General features: G+C 40.7%; 1 protein-coding gene across 4 annotated transcripts in view; it reads right to left on the reverse strand.

Moving 5' to 3' along the window:
- The window catches only part of LOC122549428 (centrosome and spindle pole-associated protein 1), a 156,659-nt gene that overhangs the window by 78,278 nt on the left and 58,290 nt on the right, over nt 1-20,091 (reverse strand). For all 4 annotated transcript variants that reach the window (XM_043689244.1, XM_043689245.1, XM_043689243.1 and 1 more), the window contains 2 exons: nt 10,893-10,987; nt 7,065-7,161 (listed from right to left, as the gene is read on the reverse strand). In XM_043689244.1, coding sequence (XP_043545179.1) covers nt 7,065-7,161; nt 10,893-10,987 — 192 coding nt within the window. The remainder of the gene's footprint in view (nt 1-7,064; nt 7,162-10,892; nt 10,988-20,091) is intronic.

Here is a 20,091-nt window from a genome sequence, read left to right on the forward strand (position 1 = left end):
TTGGAGGGCATCTTTAACCATGTGGGAAGGGAAATTGCGGTCTCTAGAGAAGGAGGCCATCTGGTGTGTTCTATGGTGGAACCGCTCCTCCTGGGAGCAGATACGGCGGAGGCGGAGGAATTGGGAATACGGGATGGCATTTTTGCAGGAGGTAGGGTGGGAAGAGGTGTAATCCAGGTAGCTGTGGGAGTCGGTGGGTTTGTAAAAAAATGTCAGTGTTAAGTCGTTCGTCATTGATGGAGATGGAGATGGAGAGGTCCAGGAAGGGGAGGGAGGTGTCAGAGATGGTCCAGGTAAATTTAAGGTCAAGGTGGAATGTGTTGGTGAAATTGCTCACAATTATTGTGTCAAGAGCAACCCAGGATGGGCAGCAAGTGCCAGCCTACCCAGCGATGGCTATATCTTATGAATTTCATATCCCCAATTTCAAGACAGGAGTTTGGGATATGGATAATTTAGATCAAACTGGATCAAGTGGTGTCAAGAGTGTGGCACTGGAAAAGTACAGCAGATCAGACAGCATCCTAGGAGCAGGAGAATTAACGTTTCGGGTAAAAGCCCTTCATCAGGAATAGTATTAAGGAGCAAGAGATATAGTGGCAAGCAAAGCCAGTAATGGTCACCATGTCAGTACAGGACCTAACTGAACTGAACAAGCAATTGTACTAATTAAAATGGTACACAAACTGTCTGGTTTTCAGACAAATCAGGTTTTCAGATAACTAACTTTGGAGTAATCAGGTGCACCCTAGAACTCTGTGGGAAGCGAGGGAAGTAATTGCTGGGTCCCTTGCTGATATATTTGTATCATCAATAGTCACAGGAGAGATGCCAGAAGACTGGAGGTTGGCTAACGTGGTACCATTATTAAGAAAGGTGGTAGGACAAGCCAGGGAACTACAGACCAGTGAGCTGACATTGGTGGTGGGCAAGTTGTTGGAGGGAATCCTGAGGGACAGGATTTACACATATTTGAAAAGGCAAGGACTGATTAGGAATAGTCAACATGGCTTTGTGCATGGGAAATCATGTCTCACAAACTCGATTGAGTTTTCTGAAGAAGTAACAAAGAGGATTGATGAGGGCAGAGTGGTGGACATGATCTATATGGACTTCGGTAAGGCGTTCGACAAGGTTCACCATGGAACACTGGTTAGCAAGGTTAGATCTCATGGAATACAGGGAGAACTAGCCATTTGGATACAGAACTGGCTCAAAAGGTAGAAGACAGAGAGTGGTGGTGGAAGGTTGTTTTTCAGGCTGGAGGCCTGTGACCAGTGGAGTGCCACAGGATCGGTGCTGGGTCCACTACTTTTGTCATTTGTGTAAATGATTTGGATGCGAGCATAAGAGATATAGTTAGTAAGTTTGCAGATGACACCAAAATTGGAGGTGTAGTGGACAGCGAAGAAGGTTACCTCAGATTACAACAGAATCTTGACCAGATGGGCCAATGGGCTGAGAAGTGGCAGATGGAGTTTAATTTAGATAAATGTGAGGTGCTGCATTTTGGGAAAGCAAATCTTAGTGTGACTTATACACTTAATGGTCAGGTCCTTGGAAGTGTTGCTGAACAAACAGACCTTGGGCTCATAGCTCCTTGAAAGTAGAGTCGCAGATGGATCGGACAGTGAAGGTGGCATTTGGTGTGCTACCCTTTATTAGTCAGAGTTTTAAGTATAGGAGTTGGGAGGTCATGTTGCAGCTGTACAGGACGTAGGTTAGGCCACTGTTGGAATACTACATGCAATTCTGGTCTTCCAAGCAGAAGGGTGTTGTGAAACTTGAAAGGGGGCTCAGAAAAGATTTACACTGATGATGCCAGGGTTGCAGGATTTCAGCTATAGGGAGAGGTTGAATAGGCTGGGGCTGTTTTTGCTAGAGCATCGGAGTCTGAGGGGTGACCTAATCGAGGTTTATAAAATAATGTAGTGCATGTATAAGGTAAATAGACAAGGTCTATTCACTCAGGAGAGTCCAGAACTAGAGGGCATAGGTTTAGGGTGAGAGGGATAAGATATAAAAGAGACTTAAGCTGCAACTTTTTCATGCAGAGGGTGATGCATGTATGGAATGAGCTGCCAGAGGAAGTGGTGGAGGCTGGTACAATTGCAACATTTAAGAGGCATCTGGATGGGAATATGAATAGGAAGGGTTTGGAGGGATACGGGTTGGTGGGCAAGTGGGACTAGATTAGGTTGGGATATATGGTTAGCATGGACAAGTTGGGCCGAAGGGTTTGCTTCCGTGCTCTACATCTCTATGACTCTAATTTTAATTCAAACAACCACCACCTTTCGGTGCTAATACTGTAATAATGCAACCAGCAAAAGTGTGAAATCACTGGGATGTAGCTAAATGTAGCTTTAGAGTATAAATCTTAACCTTTTGCTTTCTTAAAATTTAAATCTGTGGGTAAAGGAGGGGTAGACATTTAAGGGTTGTATATTTTTTCTTTCAGGTCTAAGGGAAGATTAAATAATTTCTCTTAGTTCTGTAGCTACTTAATCTAACAAAGCTAGTTCAGTGAATTGGTTAAGATCTGGTCCTGCAGACCTTATATTATTAAAGGTAGGCTAACTGCGCTTCAGGCACAGAGTACAACCAGCAAGAATGTACAATCACTGGGAGTTGAATTAAATGTGGGAGGTTAGACAAGTGAGGGAGGGAGGCATAACTGTGTCTTGTTTCAGCCATTTTTACAAGAGGCTGCTTTGTGGTTGAGGTGCTGCTGTTTAGATCTAACACCAGGCCTAGATGAATAGAAGGCTTTGCTGAAGAGCACAAGCAGCATAAAGGTAATGGCAAGATCTTTCTTTTCCCCCTGCCTCCAAGTCCACGAGCTGTTAAAGAGACAGAGATGGCAGTCAGTGCAGTGGTATGCTCCTCCTGTTGATTCTTGGGAGATCAGGGAACAGTCTACTGTCCCTGATGACTATGTCTGCGGGAAGTGTGCTGACTGCAGCTGCCTTCGGATGACATGAATTGGTTGCAGCAGCAGTTGGAACCACTGAAGAACGTACAAGAGGTAGAGAGTGTGTAGATAATAGCTTCAAGGAGGTGGTCACACCACAGGTACAGTCAGGTAAATGGGTGAACGGCACGAGAGGTAGTGTCCTGTGCCTAACCCCTCTTAAACAAGTATACCAGTTTGGATATTGTTGGGGGGATAGCCTCTCAAGGGAAAATACCAGCAGGAACCAGGTCTTTGTCACCATGACTGGTTCTGCTGCAAAGCAGGGTACGGCAGAGCCCAAGCAAATAATTGTGATGGGGACTCTCGACTTAAGAGCACAGACAGACGTTTCAACAGCCACAAACGTGACTTTAGTACAGTGTGTGTTGCCTCCTTGATGCCAGGGTCAAGGATGTCTCAAACCAGTTGCAACATGAGCAGCTGCAGGTTGCTGTACACTGGCACCAACTGCAAAGGTAAGGGATGAGATCCTGCAGAGTGAACATAGGGAGTTAGGCAAGAGGCTAAAAAGCAGAACCTCAAAAGATAGTAATCTCTGGATTACTCCCAGTTACACATGCTCGTGACAATAGAAGGATAGGATAGATGAATTTTTGCCTAAAGAACTGGAGCTTGGCAGGGGGGGGTGCGGGATTCAGATTTTTGGCTCATTGGGATCTCTTCTGGGGCAGATATGATCTGTACAAGAGGGTCGGTTGCACCTGAACTGAAGTGGGACCAATGTCCTGTCAGGATATTTGCTACAGCTACTTGGGAGGGCTTAAACTAGTCTGGCAGAGATGTGGGACCCTAAACAGTTGTGAAGCAAGAGAGAAGTTAAAGACAGCAAGTTAAATGGACAAGGCAAGCAAGAGCTCGGCAGAGAACAAGGGAAGATTGATGAAATAAAATGCATTTATTTCAATGCAAGAGGCCTGACAGGTAAGGTAGATGAACTCAGGGCATGGATGGTACATGGGACTGGGATATACAGAAATATAGCTGAGGTAGGGACAGGACAGACAGCTCAATGTTCTGGGGTATGAATCTTATAGGAAGGATAGAAGGGAAGGCAAGGCAAGAGAGGAGTGGGAATTCTATTTCTGATTAGTGAAAACATCATGGCAGTACATAGAGAGAATATACCTGGGGGATCATCCAGTGAGGCTACATGGAACTGTGAAATAAGAAGGGAGTGATCAATTTAGTAGGATTGTACTATAGGCCTAGCAATAGTCAGCAGGAAATTGAGGAGCAAATATGTAGGGAGATCGCAGATAACAGTATTGTAATAGTAGGAGATTTTAACTTTCCAAACAGACAAGGACTACCATGGGGAAGAATTTGTTAAGTGCATTCAAGAAAACTCTCTGAAATCAATATTTTGGTGGCCTTATTAGAGAAGGGGCAAAACTCAAACTCCTCTTGCGAAATAAGGCAGGGCAAATGACTGAGGAGTTAGTGGGGGAGCACTTTGAAATCAGCGATCACAATTCTGTTAGTTTTAAAATAGTTATAGAAACTGTTTAAATTAGGAAAAGGCCAATTTTGATAAAGTTCAAAAGTTGATTGTGGGGGGTCAATTCGCAGATAAAAGCACATCTTGCAAGTGGGAGGTTTTCGTAAGTGAGAAAATGAGAGTTCAGGAACAGCATTCTCCTGTTAGCATGAAGGACAAAGCTAGCAGGAGTAGGGAACACTGGATAACTAGTGATAATGAGGCTCTGGTCAAGAAAAAAAAGAGGCATTTGTCAGGTATATACAGCTGGGATCAAGTGAATCCCTTGAAGAGTATAGGGCATGTAGTGAAAAGGGAAATCAGGAGGGAAACAGGGGACATCAGATAGCTTTATCAGGTAAGATTAAGGAGAATCCAAAGAGATTCCACAAATATATTAAGGGCAAAAGATTAACTAGGGAGAGATTAGAGCCCCTTAAAGATCAAAGAGGCAGAGGCTATGTGTTGAACCACAGGAGATGGGTCATATTCTTAACAAACATTTTGCATCAGTATTTACCATGGAGAAAGACATGGAAGCTGGAAACTCTGGGAAATAAATAGTGATGTCTTGAAAAGGGGTCCACATTATAGAACAGGAAGTGCTGGTGTCACAAAGGTAAATCTGATCTGATCAAGTGTTTCCTAGGACATTGTAGAAGCTAGGGAAGAAATTACAGGGCCCTGACCAGAAATATTTATATTAACAACAACTATGGGTGAGGTGCTGGAAAACTGGAGGGTGGCTAATGCTGTACCATTATTTAAGAAAGGCTGCAGGACTAGCCAGGGAACGATAGACCGGTGAGTCTGACATCAGTGGTGGTTAAGCTGTCAGAGGGGATGCGGAGAGAAAGAATGTACATGCATTTGGAAAGGTAAGGACTGCTTAGAGACCGTCAACATGGCTTTGTGCGTGGGGAGAGACAATCAAGAAGATGGATAAAGACAGAGTGGCAGATGCTTCCTAAATGGACTTTAGCAAGGCATTCAACAAGGTTCTGCATGGTAGATTGATTTCACTCGAAACATTTTTAAGGGAGAGGTTGAATAGGCTAGCGTTGTTTTTCCTGGAGCGTCGGAGGCTGAGGGGTGACCTTACAGAGGTTTATAAAATCGCGAGGGGCATGGAAAGGGTAAATAGTCTACGTCTTTACCCTGGGGTGGGGGAGTCCAGAACTAGAGGGCATAGGTTTAGGGTGAGAAAGGAAAGATAAAAAAGAGACCTAAGGGGCAACTTTTTCACGTAGGGGATGGTGCGTATGTGGAATGGGCTGCCAGAGCAAATGGTGGAGGCGAGTACAATTGCAACATTTAAAAGGCACCTGGATGGGTATATGAATAGGAAGGATAGGAGGGATATTTGTCTGGTCCTGGCAGGTGGGACTAGATTGGACTGGGATATCTGGTCAGCATGGACAAGTTGGACTGAAGGGTCTGTTTCCATGCTGTACATCTCTATGACTGGTTAGTAAGTTTAAATCACGAGACCCAGGGAGAGTTAGCCAACTGGATATAAAATTGGCTTGATGGTAGGAGACAAAGGCTGGTGGCAGAGGGTTATTGTTCTGACTGGAGGCCTGTGACCTGCGGTGTACTGCAAGTTTCAGTGCTGGGTCCAGTTTTCGTTACCATTTATATAATACAGAAAGCATGGTTAGTAAGTTTACAGATAACACCAAAATTGGACAGCAGAGAAGGTTATCTAAGATTACAAAGGGATCTTGATCAGCCAGTGAGCTGAGGAATGGCAGATGGAATTTAATGTAGATAAATGTGAGGTATCACAATTTTATAAGACAAACTAGGGCAGGACCTAAATAGTTAATGGTAGGGGGCCCTACCAAGAGTTGTTGAATAGAGAGATCGAGGAGTACAGGTACATAGTTCCTTGAAAGGGGCATCACAGGTAAACAGGATGGTGAAGGTGGTGTTAGGTATGATTGCCTTCATCGGTCAGAGCACGGAGTACAGGAGTTGGGATGTCATGATACAGCTGTACAGGACATTGGTCAGGCCACATTTGGAGTACTGCCAATAATTCTGGTTGCCTTGCTATCAGAAGGGTATTATTAAATTGGAGACGGTTCAGTAGAGATTTATAGGGATGGTACTGGGATTGAAGGGTTTGCATTATAAGGAGAGGCTGGGACTATTTTCCCTGGAGCATAGCAGGCTGAGGGGGTAACCTTTTAGAGATTTATTAAATAGTGAGGGACATAGCCAAGGTAATAGCTAAAGTCTTTTCCCTGTGGTGGGGGTGGAGGGAAGGGAGGGAATGTATCCAAAACTAGAGGGCATAGGTTTAAGGAGAAAGATTTAAAACAGACCCGAGAGGCAACTTTTTCACAGAGGGTGGCGTGCAAATGAAAAGAGCTGCCACAGCAGCCACAACACTTGAAAGATATTTGGACCAATATATGGATAGAAAAGGTTCAGAGGGATATGGGCCAAATGCGGCTAATGCAACTAGTTCAGTTCAGGAAGCTTGGTCGACATAGAAACATTGGGCCGAAGGGTCTGTTTCCATGCTATATGACTTATGACTCTATAATCCTTGATTGCAAGTTTGAAACTTTTAAAAAATAATTTCATTCAACATTAAGTTACCGTATCTTGCTTTTCTGTTTTTCTGATATTTGTTCCAATAGTTCCTGTCTGTATTTTTCCCTCCTCCTTCTTTGGGCACTCTCTCGTTCATAGTTACCTAAAGATTGTGATTTAATATTTAAGTATCATCAATCTGTCCCCCAAATTTTAATGGAAAGCAAAGATTATCCAAACAACTAGTTTATAACAAGAAACAATCCTCTAATTTGAATTGAACAACAAATACTTAAGAGTTGACCATTTTATAGTAAAACTGGTTTTGTACATGGCTTTGGGATTCAAAGGAAGATATAACACCCCATGTTTGAGATCCATACAAGACCAGCAGCATTTTGGAAGTAAAATGTTTTAAATATTTTGCTCTTATGAATCCAATTCATCATTATAATAATGGCAGTAACAATTATCACCAAAAGTAACAGCAGAGGTTCAATTTGAAACTTATTCAGGATTCATTTTTTCACTATCTCTATTCTGTGTAATTCCAAGAACAAATCGCTACACTGCCCTGAAGACAGAATATAAGTTATAATTTTTGTATAATGCATATGGAAATTCTACATCACTATAATTATCTGTCAGGACAGAATAGATTTATCTTGGATTTGATAATGGTTGATTATGCTACTGGACCAAAGTTTGACCAGCAATCCATCCTTGAGACAGTGTCTCAAGGTCCAAATGTTAAACAAAGTAATGTGTGGATTTCTACCAGGGCTCATTTGCTAACTACTATAGCATCTCCATTGATGATGGAGACAGGACTGTGTCTCATATCAGCTCAAGGTACTCATTCTACAGTTTTGGAAGGCAGGCAAACATTAACATCAAGAATACAATTGTAACAATCTTCAAGAAGCAAGATAAATCATACACTGGAGACGACTGAGATGATTCCCACATGTCCATAGTAGAAAAAGTCCTGACAGCATTCTCCATTGCCTAATTGCTCCCACAGAGGAAGGTGTGCTTAGGCCTTTCAGATGCTCAGTCTTTGTTACCAGATAAATCCAAGAAAACATCAAAAATAACATCACAAACTCTTCATTAAATTAGTCAAACTGACAAAAGTATTTAATTCAGTTACTCACAAAGCTCTGTGAATTGTGGTCCAAAATTGGATATCCAAGAAACTTTATCACAATCCTGCACTACTTCATAATATCTTGCCTGTAACTGTCAAGTGGGAGACTTGAAACAGCTTCCTTCAAGGTGGTTCAATAGTCACCATACTGCTTAAAATCAGCCAGTGGTTATTCAACTCTTCAAAGGTCAATTACCTTCTGAAGCAAATTTCAAATACTCCCTTGCTGGAAAACTAACATTAGTCACCTCCATGCCAAAATGAAACTAACCACTATAAAAAAACATGATCAATGTTTGTGAGAAGATTTGTAGCTCAGGTGCTCGTTGTTGTGGTTCTGTTTGCCGAGCTGGGAATTTGTGTTGCAGACATTTCGTCCCGTCTAGGTGACATCCTCAGTGCTTGGGAGCCTCCTGTGAAGCGCTTCTGTGATCTTTCCTCCGGCATTTGTAATGGTTTGAATCTGCCGCTTCCGGTTGTCAGTTCCAGCTGTCCGCTGTAGTGGTCGGTATATTGGGTCCAGGTTGATGTGCTTATTGATTGAATCTGTGGATGAGTGCCATGCCTTATAGGAATTCCCTGGCTGTTCTCTGTTTGGCTTGTCCTATAATAGTAGTGTTGTCACAGTCGAATTCATGTTGCTTGTCATCAGCGTGTGTGGCTACTAAGGATAGCTGGTCGTGTCGTTTCGTGGCTAGCCACACACGCAGATGACAAGCAACATGAATTCATTCCATACCCGTACCACTTTCCCATGAAAAAGCTGCCCCTTAGGTCTCTTTTATACCTTTCCCTTGTCACCGTAAACCTATGTCCTCTAGTTCTGGACTCCCCCACCACAGGGTTGAGTCTTTGCCTATTTATCCTATTGATGCTCATGATTTTATAAACCTCTATAAGGTCACCCCTCAGCCTCCAACGCACCATGGAAAACAGCCCTAGCCTGTTCAACCTCTCCCTATAGCTCAAATCCTCCAACCCTGGCAACATCCTTGTAAATCTTTTCTGAACCCTTTCAAGTTTCACAACATCTTTCCAATAGGAAGGAGACCAGAACTGCATGCAATATTCCAAAAGTGGCCTAACCAAAGTCCTGTACAGCCGCAACATGACCTCCCAACTCCTGTACTCAATACCAATAAAGGAAAGCATAACACACACCTTCCTCACTATCCTATCCACCTACGACTCTACTTTCAAGGAGCTACGAACCTGCACTCCAAGGTCTGTTTGTTCAGCAATACTCCCTGGGACCTTACCATTAAGTGTATAAATCCTGCTAAGATTTGTTTTCCCAAAATGCAGCACCTCACATTTATCTAAATTAAACTCCATCTGCCACTTCCCAGCCCATTGGTCCAGATCCTGTTGTAATCTGAGGTAACCCTCTTCGCTGTCCACTACACTTCCAATTTTGGTGTCATCTGCAAACTTACAAATTATATTCGCATCCAAATCATTTATACAAACAATGAAAAGTAGTGGACCCAGCACCGATCCTTGTGGCACCCCACTGGTCACAGGCCTCCAGTCTGAAAAACAACCCTCCAACTGTATTTGAGTTATTTCAGTATGCCTTTTCACCACTTTTATGAAGTGCTAAATATATGCTTTATACTGCACTACATAGTAAAGTCCTCACTACCAAAAACCTTGTCAGTGTTCAACATTTCCAATGTGATTTTGTTCGACTGCAAATAAAGCCTCTACCAGTCATCAAATTGTTCCATCAACTTTGACAAAAAGCTTTAACTGCTGCACAATTAATGTGCAGTTAGTTATCAACAAACAAATAGGCAAAGCAAGACCACAGACAGAATTATACTTGCACTCTTAATCCAAATAACTATTGTCCTTAAATGCTGTTCAGTATTTTTGGGCAGTTTTCATCACACACTAAATTTATGACAGAGTTATGATAGCCTCAGATATTTAAATAAGGTAATGCATAAAACATTAATAGTGGTATGAAGCTACTTCAATTTTTATTTTGAGGATTGAAATATTACAAACTATTTTATACAGAGGGCTCATAAAAAGATTACTTCTGAAGTCACATGGCTTAAGTTAATTGTTCGGTTGACTGGAAATCACATGCCTAGATTTATTGCTGCTAAGTGTTTTTTTTTGGAAATTGTATGGAGTTCAGTCGGTATCCAGCCTGCTGAGAATGAAAAGATATCAAACTCATCATCTACTCTCAGAAAATTCTTGTGGAGAGTTCAGTGGAAGACTTGAAAACCGATGCATCTATTCTCCTGAAAAATCTCAATTCTCAACACATCCTGAACAAGTGGTGAATGCAAAAATCCTAATGACAACTTGCTTACGTTTAGTAATGTCCATGAGTGCCAGGGCGCCAACTGAAAGGCATTTTGAACATTTCATACATTGTTCTTTTCTCCTTCAAGAACCAATAATTACTGGCCAGAGTTTTTTTCTTACGTAAAGGGCAGGGCAGGGAGGTGAGGATGAAAGTTGGTGGAGACTGTTGCAGGAAGAGCTAACCATACTCAGGATATCATTCTTTGAGAAGAATCAATATCTTTAGGAAAGTCAAAAAGAGTTGAAAATAGGAGGGAAACAATTAAAAAAAAAGAAACTTCAACTTGGATTTAGGTTTTTTTTATGCAGGAGAAGTTAAAGTATTGACCAAGAACTGGAATATTCATGCAAAGCAAATATTCAGATCATGGTTCACAGTATTACAAGTCAAATACTTGCTTCGAACATTTTTAACTTACCCACCAACAATCCTGTTGCAAACATAACTTCATCTTTCACTGAAGCAGATTTTGAGCGTAGTTTCTGTGAGTTATGCACTTCGTTTATCAAATATCTATGGATGGAACGAAAAGACAAGAAAACAGCAACAATAAATACATCATAACTGTGCAGTTTTCTTATGTATTAAAGGCCAATAAATCCTCTAGACCTGATAGGACACATTCTAGGATATTAAAGGAAATAGTTACGGAGATAGTGGATGCACTGGTAACAGTTTTCCAAGAATCCTCAAAATCTGAAAAATTCCTACAGTATTGAAAAATTGCCAATGTAACAGCTTTATTTAAAAAGCGAAGGAGACAAAGAAAAGCAACTATAGGCCAGTTAACTTCACATCAGTTATTTTGGCAAAAGAATGTAATAACAGAGCATTTAAAAATGCATAATACGATCAAGCAGAATCAGCATGGCTCTCTGAAGCATTTCTTTTCAGTATTTTGCTGCAGAAATAGCATGCCCTCTGTTATGTAGAGACTTTTCTTGCAGACAATCATTTCTACAACAGGTTATAAAATTCCAGAATGCACATGAGGTATTTATTGTTGATTTTGAATTCTGAGAAGCTTCTTCAAGGTTGCTATTGAGCCTAGTCATGTTTAATGTGTTTTTAAACAGAGACATTAAATTGGTTTTCAATTCCCTCATGTCAATTAAGAAATTGATGTTAACGCATATCACTTGGAAAATAAGAAATAAATTGGGGAGAACAGCAAACCTCTACATACACAAATCACTAAATGTTGCAACATAGATCCATAAAGGCCATTACAAAAACAAGCCCTAAGGTTTATTTCTAAAATTGAAAAGTATAAGTTATAGCACACTTGTATCAAACCATGTTTAAATCACTCTGGGGAGTATCATATGCTGCTTTGGATACCATATTACAAAAAAGGATATAGAGTTAAGACTGTAAGACTGAGATGTAGAAGCCTTTTCTCCATAACCCTAGATTCCCTTACTAAATAAAAATCTGCCCATTTTAGCCTTGAATATACTTGGTGAAATAGCCGCTGCAGCCCTCTACAGTATATATTTCCAAATTCACTAACTTCAGAAGAAATTTCTTCTCACCTCTGTCTTAAATAGGCAATCCCTTTATTCAGAATATGTCATCTGGTCCCAAACTCTGCCACAAAAGGTAAACAACTTCGCAGCCTCTTTTGGTGGAAAGACTACAAAACAGATTACATGAAAACTACAAAGTTGTTTCAATCAGGGGAAAATGAAAAAACTAAGTCTTATTTCTCCCCAACAGAGAAAGCAGAGAAGTCCTTCAGTAAAAGCCTTTTAGGAAAACGTTTCAAGAGTGTTCATGTACAGAAGTAAAATTGAACTTAGATCCCTGTTTTATAAGGTCCGTTATTGTCCAAAAACACATGTATACAGACCTTTGCTACAAAAACACTCTGGATTCAATGATGCTAAAGGGGTGAAGCCTGCGCGTTTTCACATGCATACACACGCACTTAAAATTCTGTACAAGGGATAGAGTATGACGTCAGTTTATCCCCGAGGACCTGGATATAGTACCACAAGAGTTTTAATGAGATATATATATATATATATATTACAACAGTCCAGCATTTCTCCTTTAATAGTTTATTAGGATTTTTGATGTGCCATCTTAGGTAACATTTCATGATGCAAGAACATCCCATCCTCTCTCAGATGACAGGATTCATTTGTCTATATTACCACTCAACCTGTACTCTTGTTGTTGCCCGAAAGCCAAACAGAATGCTACCACCCATTGCTAGAAGTGGTGCAGTGCAGAGCCCGGCTTTTGATGGCCAAAGCCACATCAATATCCAAGGCTAACTGCATTCCTCCTCTACATTTGTAAATCATGCTGCAGCCACTGGGATAGCATTGCTTATGAACACTTGTCGTCATCATCAGCAGTCCCTCAGATCAAAGATGATGTCTATCAGACTAGATGATTCTTCAGATAACTAAGGAGCCCAATCTTGGATGCTCAGGTTTTTTTCTACAGTTGGGGTAGGTTGGGTAGGGTAATTGAATTTTCAGGCCCTGGTTGACTTCCTTATCCTCCCTCTGCTGCTGACATTCCACTTTGCAGTTGAATCATAGAGTCATAGAAATAGACCGTTTGTTTCAACTTGTCTATGCCGACTAGATATTCTAACCTAATCTAATGCCATTTGCCAGCACTTAGCCCATACCCCTCTAAACCCTTCCTATTAATATACACACCAGATGCCTTTTAAATGTTGCAATTGTAACAGCTTCCACTTCGTCCTCTGGCAGCTCATTCCATGCACGCTCCACTCTCTTCGGTCCCTTTCCCCTCATCTTTCCCCTCTCACCCTAAACCTATTCTGGACTCCTCCGACCCAGGGAAAAGACCTTGTCTATTTACCCTATCCATTCCCCTCATGATTTTATAAACCTCAATAAGGTCACTGAGTCTTATAGTGGTTTGTAGGATCAGGAGGTGCCATGATGAACCGTTGTATTTTTCACCCCTCAGTGGTGTCAATGTCTCCTTGCTTCAAGTTGATCTTGAGCATATCCTTATAACTTATTTGGTTGGCATTTATGCACTGGGAGACTAGAAACTGCCAAAGGTAGTGGCTTTTCAGCATCTGGACTAAATGGCCCATCCATGGGAATTGTTCCTTCAGAAGAAGGGCTTCAATGCTGGCAGATGTAGCTTCATGGGTATGTTTGCATTAGTCTGATGGTTCTCTCATTTGACCCACAGGATTCGACATAGGCACTGCAGGGGGAAGCTCTCAGAGATCTTAATAATAGAATAGAGGAGAATATCCTTTAATGTCATATAGAATATCCAACATGTACTCCATTTCAGAAGTACAGCGAAAAGCTTTTACAATGGCTGCCTTTAATGGTGCCATCTTAGGTACAAGTACCTGTGTACAAATCTTAGAGTTAAAAAAAAACTGTTGTTTTACAGAGTAAAAAAAATAGATTAGCATGGAACAGTGAAAAAGTCTAGAATGTTAATAAAATCAATGAATGGTCCAGTTTTTGTACAATAGAGAAGGGTGTTCAACACAACAACCTTATAGACCAAGACCTCTGTCAAAAGATCTTTTCAAAATAAATAAAGACACAATGGTGCAGCTTGAAGACGACAGTGATGGTCCAATTGATTCAGTGCTGAGTGCCTTCAACATCAGTAACCCCTTACATGCACTAGGCATGGGACACACAAAAGGCAGCACCAAGACAGTGCACAAAGGTGATAAAATGATATCTGTATGTAACATTGGAAAATTTGATTGATAAAGCTGGTTTGTGAAGTTCAATTTTGATTGCTTTTATTTCGGCATTGTAATTACAAGGATGCTGTAATTGTCAGTAACAGATGGCAAATAAGATGCATGTCTGTTGAACAGCAAGCTGGAGCTACATTCACTGAAGCTGCAGTAACATTGCCAGACCTTGAAGAGAGAACGTGTTAATTGTGAACTCCATTTCTCTTCACTGCACACAGATGCTGGCTGTAGGACTATGTTCTCATGATGACAAGGCTTTTCAGGATGCAGTAGACCACAACAAATTGTGAAAATCACTCAAGTTCTTCCAGAGCAGTCTAGACAGCAAAAGCACTGATCTGGTCAATGCCATTTCATCTGGCATGGACCTTGTTACATGCATGCTGCCTACCAAATTCACAGATAGACTTGATACTGATCAGCATTTGTTAGATTCTCGTGGTGTCTAAAATACTGATGTTCCAGCAGACTGGTGCAAAATAAGGACATCATGATGATGCAAGAGTTACTGGCCTGTTTGTTACAATAACTCATGGTCCTTACAATAACTCATGGTCACGCACATTGAAGAAATGGAACACTTTGTGGTTGTAATATATCTTAATTTGCTTGAAAGAACAGCAAAGCAACATGCGCAAGTTAAGAGTATCCTACATCATAGGGAAGCTTGTTAACAAGACAAAGTTGCATACTTGTTCCATTTGCATTTCTCTGGGACGAGTGTTAATAATGAATTATTTGGACACAGTGTCAGTAGCCTTCTTTATTTCAAACAAATTAAGAAGGGACAAGAGGCCACTTGGCCCTTTGAGCCTGCTCCCCCAAGCAGTAAGCTCATTTGATTTTAACCTCAACTCTACATTCCTGCATATCCCTAATATGCAGGAATCTTTCATTCTTTTGGTAATCAAGAATCTAACTCTGCCTTAAAAATATTTGAAGATTCTGCATCCCTTCCACAGGGACACCCAGAACACACTGCATCTCAGAACTCTGCAACCTGTCACCATTTAGACAATACGCTTTTTTGCACACTTTCTGCCGTACTTTTTCACACTTTCACAAATTGTACTCCATTTGCCAGATCTTTGCCCACTCACTTAAACTATCTGTAGCCCTTTGTGGGCTCTTAATATCCCACTCATAACTCACTTTCCTGTCTATCTTTGTGTCATCAGCAATTCAAAACTAATACCAATGCATTATATAAGGTAATGTGGGTAGTGTGTTGGGTCATGGCATGTCCTTGACACATCTGCTAAGAATGTGCAGATGAAGTTGTAGGGACATCCGTTCTTGGCAAAGACTTTGTAGATGTGCTCTCCTTCCTCTCTTCGCAGATCAGGAGTGCTGCAGTGTATTGTAGTCCTTTTGAACAGGGTCCTAATGCAGCTTCTGTTTTAAAATGAAATATATCACAGAATCCCTACAGTGTGGCAACAAGCCATTTGGCCCAACAAGTCCTCTGAAGGGTAACCTACCTAGACCCATTCCCCTTTCCTATTACTCTACATTTCCCCTGACTAATGCACCTAACCTACACACCCCTGAACACGAAGGACAATTTAGCACGGCTAATTCACCTAACCTGCACATCTTTGGACTGTGGGAGGACACCAGGGCACTTAGAGGAAACCCACGCAGACACTGGGAGAATGTGCAAACTCCACACAGACAGCCACCAAAGGCTGAAATTAAATTCGGGTACCTGGTGCTGTGAGGCAGCAGTGCCAACCACTGAGCCACAAGCATCTCTTGTGTGTATTTGGGTGGATGCTGTTATAATTCAGGATCTTGTCAGTGTGTGTGGCTTTTCTGTAAACTTTTGTTGTGCCATTGCCGTTCTGTGTTCTTCTACCATCACACACCTAGGAATGAAAGTTGGTCGTTAGATTTCCTAGTCTCTCTCAAATTTGATCCCGGTGAGCATGGTGTTCATAATTTGGTGTGTGCTCTCCATCTTAGTTCATAGAAAAGTGTCATCCACATGTCTGATCCAAAGTATATAAGCTTATGTAAAAAAAAACACTCAGAACTGACAGGATTCATGTCAGCACATAAATTGACAGTCGCACTCAGACAACACTCATCAGAGCAAAAGACCCAAACCCATCATGTGCAGGACAGATGTGGTGCACAAGATTCCATTCAGGGACTGCACGAAATCCTGTATAGACAAACAGGTAGGCAACTTGCAATCCGCATTCATGAACATCAACTAGCCACTAAACGCCAAGACCAGCTGTCCCTAGTAGCTACTCTCACAGATATCAAGGACCACAAATTTGACTGGGACAACAGTAATAGGACAAGCCAAACAGAGGACAGACAGAGAATATCTAGAAGCATGGTACTCATCCATCAATAAACATTGGTCTAAATCCAATATACCAACCACTGCAACGAACAACCGTAACCAGCAACCATAAGCAGCAGGAACGAAACCAAATAAATTCCAACCGACATGGTACATCAGTCCTCCACAGGAGGCTGCAAACACTGAGGATGTCACCTAGAAAGGGGAAGAAATGTCTGCAAACCAACTTCCCAGCTCAACGAACATACCCACAACAACTGCAACTGGTACCAGAGTTACAAATCTTCACACAAAGCTTGAGCCAATAGAAAGCAATCAATAACTATTTTGAAAGTAGTTAATGACTCCTTTAAAGTGCAAGCTGCTTGACATTTTGACAAGATTGGAAAAGCAAAGGGTGCTGATAATATCACCCAAGGGCAGCAGTGAAGAAGAATATTAAACCAAACGAGCAGGAAACAAAATCAGTATGAAACAATAAGGAACACTGATGAGAGCTGTTTATAACCAACACCCCACCCCCAAATAGTTGTTGTGTCAAGAAGAGTATAAAGCAGAATTTAGAGATGGTATGACAAATATAACAGAGTAAGAACGGGTTACAGCAAACTGAGCAAAATTGCAGTAACAGCGTTGAAGATGAGTTCATGGAATGTATACCACAACTTTTTAGATCATATCAAGAACTCCAGGGAAACAGGCTGTTTTAATTATACATTTGGACAATAACAGAATGTTAATGAACAGCCTTACAATAAAGGGGACTCTTAAAAAATGAATACAATAGGATTTTAGTGTGTTTCAACGTGATTTTTTAAAGTCAGAAACCAGGTTCTTAAATTTGAACAAAGCAAACTTCAAGGGTATAAGGGGTGGTTTGAATAGAGCAGATTGCAAAACTATGTTAAAAGGCATAATCGTCGATAGTAATATAGTTTTAGTTTAGAATTTTAAATATATTTTCCCTTAAGAAATGAACACCCCATGAAAGTGATTCAACAAGAGGAATTAAGGATGGTATTCGATTAAAAGGAAGAGATTAATGATGCCAGCCAGAATAGGAAACCTCAGCATTGATAGATTTTAGAATTCAACAAAAAGATTACTGCAAAATTAAGAAAGAAAGAAAAATAGAGACTAAACCAACAAGAGGCAAAATAGATTATAAAAATTTCTATAAATGTGAATAGGAACAGATGAACAAAAGTAAATGCAATCCTATTAGAGTTAGAGATGGTAATTATAACGGAGAATAAAGAAATCACAGATATTAAACAAGACAGAAGTCAGAAGTCAGAAAACATTCTGGAAATCAGGACAAACTTGAACAAAAATAAAAGACTCGAAGGTAGCAAATGTTAACTTCAAAAGGAAAAAAAGAGGTGGAAGAAATAGGCGAGTTAGCTTCATATCAGTTGTTTACAAAATTGTGGATTCTATTAATGGAGACTTGGTAACAGGATACTGACAAAATCATAATGATTAGACAGAATCAACATGAATTTGTATAAGAAGAATTCATTTTTGATGAATATATTGGAATTTGTTTTGAGGATGCAACTAGCTGAGTACATAAAGAGAGATGTATCTTATTGAATGATTCTTGAAAATCTGAGTCAGTTGCTAAATAATAATTTATTGCATGTCATGAGACTACTCTAACCATTCTTAAGCAGGCAGCCCCAGACCATAACTTTGCAAATTGCTTTGGTAAGTGTACAGTGAAAATTACCGAGAGTAAGTTAGCAAGGTTGACTACCACATTTTAAAACAGACAAACATTTATTTAAAAAATTACACAATGAAACAAAAAGGCAGAATACAGAACCCCTACAGACCTCAGTATATCCAAACTAGACTTAATTATGCTGTTGTGAATATACACAACAGTCCCATTAAGCAAACCCCTTAAACACAGAAAAAATGAAATGAAGGCTTACAGTCGAAGTTAGAAGGAGAGATGGAGAGAGAGTTTAGTAGCCTGTTTCCACACAGCTCCACAGCTGAACTCTCCAACTGCTCAACGAAAGAGCTGGCCACACCCCCTTGACTTGTACAGGTTACTTTAAAACATGAAAGTTTTGGCCCAAAGACTAATTTGTTTACATACAAACAAAAAGGCCTTTCATCTCTGTACCAAAGCCAGCCGTTTCAAAGCCCAGCCTGTTTACAACCCCTCTCCAGGCTTTTAAGCTGACTTTCCTTTTTAAGTGTCAATTTCTGAAGCTCAAACACTCTGGCTTTTTCTCTCTCTTTTGCTTTTTTTTATAATATATTTTTATTAAGAAAAAATAGATTTTTAAATATTACAACAAATACAAAACAATGCAATTCAAAACAGTATAAAAATAGTACAAAACTAAATCCAAATAATAAAACAAAATTCCCCAACCCACCCTCCTATATGAATGTATGAACATATATAGAGAAATATAAAATTAAGATAAAACCTAAACTAGCTATTTAACTAAATAAATAAATACCTAACAACAAACAAATAAATAGTAATAACTCAGCCCAGCCAAACAAAACACTCATACATTCGCAGTTCCTCCTCCCTGGATATTGGACTCATGAAACACAATAGTTACGGTTATATAAAAGCCCTTGTTAGTGTGGCAGATAAATCTGTGTCCAGGTATTTCAAAAAGGGTTGCCATGTCTTGTAAAAATTCTCAGTTATGTAGTGTACCAGATTTGTGAGAAAATCCAGGGGAATATGCTCAATCTTCCACCAACCCGACAGACCTGGGGGGTTTTCTGATATCCAACCGAGCAAGATATTCTTCCTTGCACAGAATGTAAGAATATTGAAACGTTTTTCCTTATGCGAGTCTGCAGGAAATACAATGGGTAGGCCCAAACCGAGCAAAATAGGGTCCTTCTCCACCCCTACACCTAAAATCCTCTCCACTGCACCCACCACAGGGGTCCAATATGTTTGAAGCCTGTCATAAGACCAAAGACAATGGGTTAGAGTACCCGTACAGACCTTGCACTTGGGACATGCTGAAGATACCCCTGGTTTAAATTTTGACAAATGGTCTGGGGCTAAGTAGACCCTGTGGAGAATCTTCAACTCCTGAAAATGTGTTGCTGGAAAAGCACAGCAGGTCAAGCAGCATCCAAGGAGCAGGAGAATCGACGTTTCAGGCTTGAGCCCTTCTTCAGCCCTTCGCCTGCTCTTTGGATGCTGCCTGACCTGCTGCGCTTTTCCAGCAACACATTTTCAGCTCTGATCTCCAGCATCTGCAGTCCTCACTTTCTCCTAGAGAATCTTCAACTGGAAAGCATGGGTCCTATTGCAAATTGATATCTTCCTTGCATTCTCCCAAATATCCTCCCATGCTTCTGAAGAAACTTCAACACCCAGCTCTCTTTCCCACATCTTGCTGAGTCGATCAGACTCATCTGAGGTGGCACCCCCCAATTGGTGATATAGAGTACTGACAGAGAGTGTACTCTTAGCCCTTAGACCCCTCTTTCTATGTCAGATTCGTAGGGATCAGTCAAAAGTGTGGTCTTTTTTTGAATAAAATCCCTAACTTGAAAAAAACGAAAGAGGTCTCTATT

This window comes from Chiloscyllium plagiosum, chromosome 4, assembly GCF_004010195.1.
Source record: "Chiloscyllium plagiosum isolate BGI_BamShark_2017 chromosome 4, ASM401019v2, whole genome shotgun sequence".
Lineage (NCBI taxonomy): Eukaryota > Metazoa > Chordata > Chondrichthyes > Orectolobiformes > Hemiscylliidae > Chiloscyllium > Chiloscyllium plagiosum.